The 3711-nt window shown below is 31.0% G+C and overlaps 1 protein-coding gene across 1 annotated transcript; it reads right to left on the reverse strand.

Annotated features, from left to right (window-relative positions):
* Window positions 1-1984: 1984 nt before the first annotated feature.
* On the reverse strand, window positions 1985-2926 carry LOC120596746 (olfactory receptor 6C76). Its single transcript, XM_039855208.1, has one exon. It carries the CDS (start codon window positions 2924-2926, stop codon window positions 1985-1987), a length of 942 nt encoding a protein of 313 aa, XP_039711142.1.
* Between the last annotated feature and the right edge of the window lie 785 nt (window positions 2927-3711).

Raw genomic sequence — 3711 nt, forward strand, 5'->3', positions numbered from 1 at the left:
TTTGACTATGATTGGTAAGAGTCTAAATCTAATAAAATATGACATTTGTATATGGCAAAGGGCCAATTTTTTGCTACCATAAATTTATCAAGTCTACGCTACTCTTTAAAGAATGTCTCTAGGTGGTTGTTACTTTAGGAAGTGCCTCTGTATCTGGAGATATGCTTTCCACACAACCAAATTAGCCAAATGGAATTGGCTGAAATAAATTTGAATGGTTTGTTTATACCCAAGCAAGATTAGCTGACATCCCCCCTCAACCTCTCAGTTGATAATATAGCCCAGACTATGTAAATTTATTATAACAATAACAATAATTGTTAACATTACTGAGGCACTTACTAGGTTACTAGCAGTGTTTTAGATGTTTAACCTATATGTAATCATAACAATACTATGATTAAGTCTAATTGTTGTACCTCCTTTACATGTGAAAAATCTGAATCCCAGAGAATTTTTAAATTTCCTTAAAATCTCCAGCTTGTAAATTGCAGAAACAGAGTACAGATCTAAACAGCTTTTCTCCAGCATGCATATACTTAAGCAACACACTATGGTTATGAAACATATAATTGATACTCAGGACTCAAAGTGATGATTCAACCATCTCAAAGGCATACCAACACCTTCCAATTGATACTTTTATTGAACTTGGTGGCAGGAGTCATAAACTGAAAAGAGTGTATTAAGTCAAGTAACTGTACCATTTATCACATGAAAAAAGACAATTTGCTTTGGAAGAAAAAAACAAAATTAGACCAAAATAAGATAAATATTAAAAATAGAGAGAGTGAGCAATAAGTAGTCATAATATAAATGAATTTGTCTTTCTAGCTCCTGAACTAAGCAGAATTTTTGTAGCTCTGACTAGTCTTCCTAAAATTGTCAATCTGTTAAATCCTTTTATTAAAACTGATTTTATTTTTAATGTTTATTTGGCAACCAAGATAATCTCACATAATATAATGCTCAAATCTTACCAAAGTTAGACAGAGACATTAGTAAGAGAGAAAATAATATTAGCTAGAATTTGTTTGGTTAAATAGTCCTAAATCATAACCTTGTGTAAGTTAAGGTCCTTAGAGAGGAGTGTGCATGTTATTCCCAAGCCAAATATTCCCAGCTTCCTGTAGGACTAATTTATAGAAATGTGATTACATGCTATGGCCTTTTCTTTAAGTATTAACTCTAATTATAAAAGTTCGACATTCATGAAATTGTTCTTAAAGTCATAGTTTGTTGTATTAATTATTGTTTTTTTCTTATTTAAGCAATAAATTGCTCTAAAAACAAGCAAAAATTTTTTTAAAAAACCAGTAAAATGTATTTTTCTCCTACTGATTTTTGGTCATGATGACAAATTTGAAATAGATTTTTAAGTTTTTTTTTTCAATAGAGAATATAAGTAAATTGTGAGTTAAATTTTATGCTCGGTATGAAAATATACATTCTCTTTTCCCACATTAACTCTTACTTTATTGTGTTTATTTTATTTGAGTTATTCTTATACCCATGTGGTTTAATTTATTTCAGTTTTTAAAAAAACATTAAAAAGTATTTATATATATATACATATGCACATATACATATATACATTTATACATATGTTTGTATATAGATGTGTATGTACATCTTAAATCTAGAAATACTTGAATTAAGAACTAAAAAACCTTGTTCTGTTCAAATATTTTAGGCAGTGGTTTATATTTTCACTAAGTGTATTATGCAAAGTACATGTGTAAATATATGAAATAACTTTAGTCTTAACTTTGAGTTGTATCTATGAAAGTACATAAAACCATTCTATAATAATTTTATGCTAAAGTTCACATAAGATTTGCAACGTAAGACTATTATATCCAAAATAGCATAAAGCAATTGTATTTCCGAGGTAAATAAAAGAAAAAAGAGAAGATATTTAAAAAATAAATTATTCATTGGTTCTCTGGTTTAAAAATGTGTATGTTTCAGTTATAAATTACAGTCAGATTAACGTTTTTGAGGAAAATATTTTTCTCACAATATCCTTAAATGCTTGTTTCACCTGCTGGTTCCTTAAGGTATAAATAAATGGATTCAGCATAGGAGCAACAGAGGTATTGAGCACAGCCACCCCTTTTGTCAAAGCAACCCCCTCCTTTGCTGATGTTTTCACATACATGAAGATGCAGCTTCCGTAAGAAATAGAAACAACAATCATATGGGAGGAACAGGTTGAAAAGGCCTTTTTTCTTTGTTGAGCTGAGGGGATTCTCAGAATCGTTCTGAGGATGTAAGAGTAGGAGAGAATTACTAACATCAAAGTGGACATAAGAGTAAGCACAGCTAAAACAAAGCTCATGAGCTCTAGAGTACTGGTGTCTGTGCAAGATATTTGCAGTAAAGGAGCAGAATCACAGGTAAAGTGGTCAATGACATTGGAGTCACAGAAATCCAGCTGCAGGCCCATGGTCAGTGGTGGAAAGATTACCAAGAAACCAGCCAGCCAAGAGCTGCCCACAAGCTGGTAACAGATCCTATTACTCATGATGGTCGTATAATGTAGAGGTTTGCAGATAGCCACATAACGATCATAGGACATAGAGGCCAGAAGAAAAAATTCTGTTGAACCAAGGAAGATAAAGAAAAATAGCTGAGTTGCACAAGCATTATAGGAAATAGATTTGTTTCCACTTAGGATGCTGATCAAAAATCTAGGATTACAGACAGAAGTAAATGAAATTTCTAAAAAGGAGAAATTCCTGAGGAAAAAATACATAGGAGTTTTCAGGTGGGAATCCAGCAGAGTAAGAATGATGATAGTGAGATTTCCAGTAACACTCAATACATATGTGAGAAATAAAAAGCAGAAAATCATGACCTGTATATTTGGATTATCCGTCAGACCCAGGAGGATGAAATCTGTCACCAATGTTCTATTTTTCATTTCTGGTGGTTGATTTTTGACAAATCTTACTGAAAACAAGGCAGACAACAATAAATCAATTACACAAGCATAAATATCTGCACCTATTTTTAAAGTAATGTATTTTCACAAGAAGTACCTGAAGCTTAAAATAAGTTCTTTCTATAAATTCTATACATTTCTTATTTTCTCCAATTCTGTTATACTTTTTATGGGTGTATCTTCTGTGTTTAATAGCAATCTTATTACTCCAAATAATGTCCTCAGATTCCTTGCTACATGTTTACTCTGACTCCATTACTTACAATTGTTACATGGGAAATCTATTGATTGAACATAAACTTTTCGGATGCCTCATTGTTTAGCTAGAATGTAAGAGACAACATGCTTTTCTTATGTCATCTTTTCCAGGCCTGAAATTTCTACTGATGATGGAAATCAGTAATCAGCTCAACCCTAATTAATATTTGCCAGTTAAAATTCAAAATGTTCTTTTTGAGAAGTAGTGAATACTTACAACTATTTATTTATTGCCCCTTTCTTTGTAAAAAATAGGAGACCAAATCATTCTAAAATTCTAATATGAACTGTTATTTATATTAAACAGTGGTTTATAGAAACAGTACCTATATTTTTAAAATCCACTACTATTCAATTTCCAGATATCAATGGAGCCTCTGAACCCGTCTTTTTTGTTGATTTTCTAAAAGAGGTGTTTTTCCATGAAGTTCAATTAACTTAGTTTTAATACTTACTATTTCAAAATTCTTGAAAATAGTTTTTAAAATCTAGTTATTAGTTGAGCA

This window comes from Pteropus medius, unplaced genomic scaffold (genome assembly GCF_902729225.1).
Source record: "Pteropus medius unplaced genomic scaffold, Ma_sr-lr_union100, whole genome shotgun sequence".
NCBI lineage: Eukaryota > Metazoa > Chordata > Mammalia > Chiroptera > Pteropodidae > Pteropus > Pteropus medius.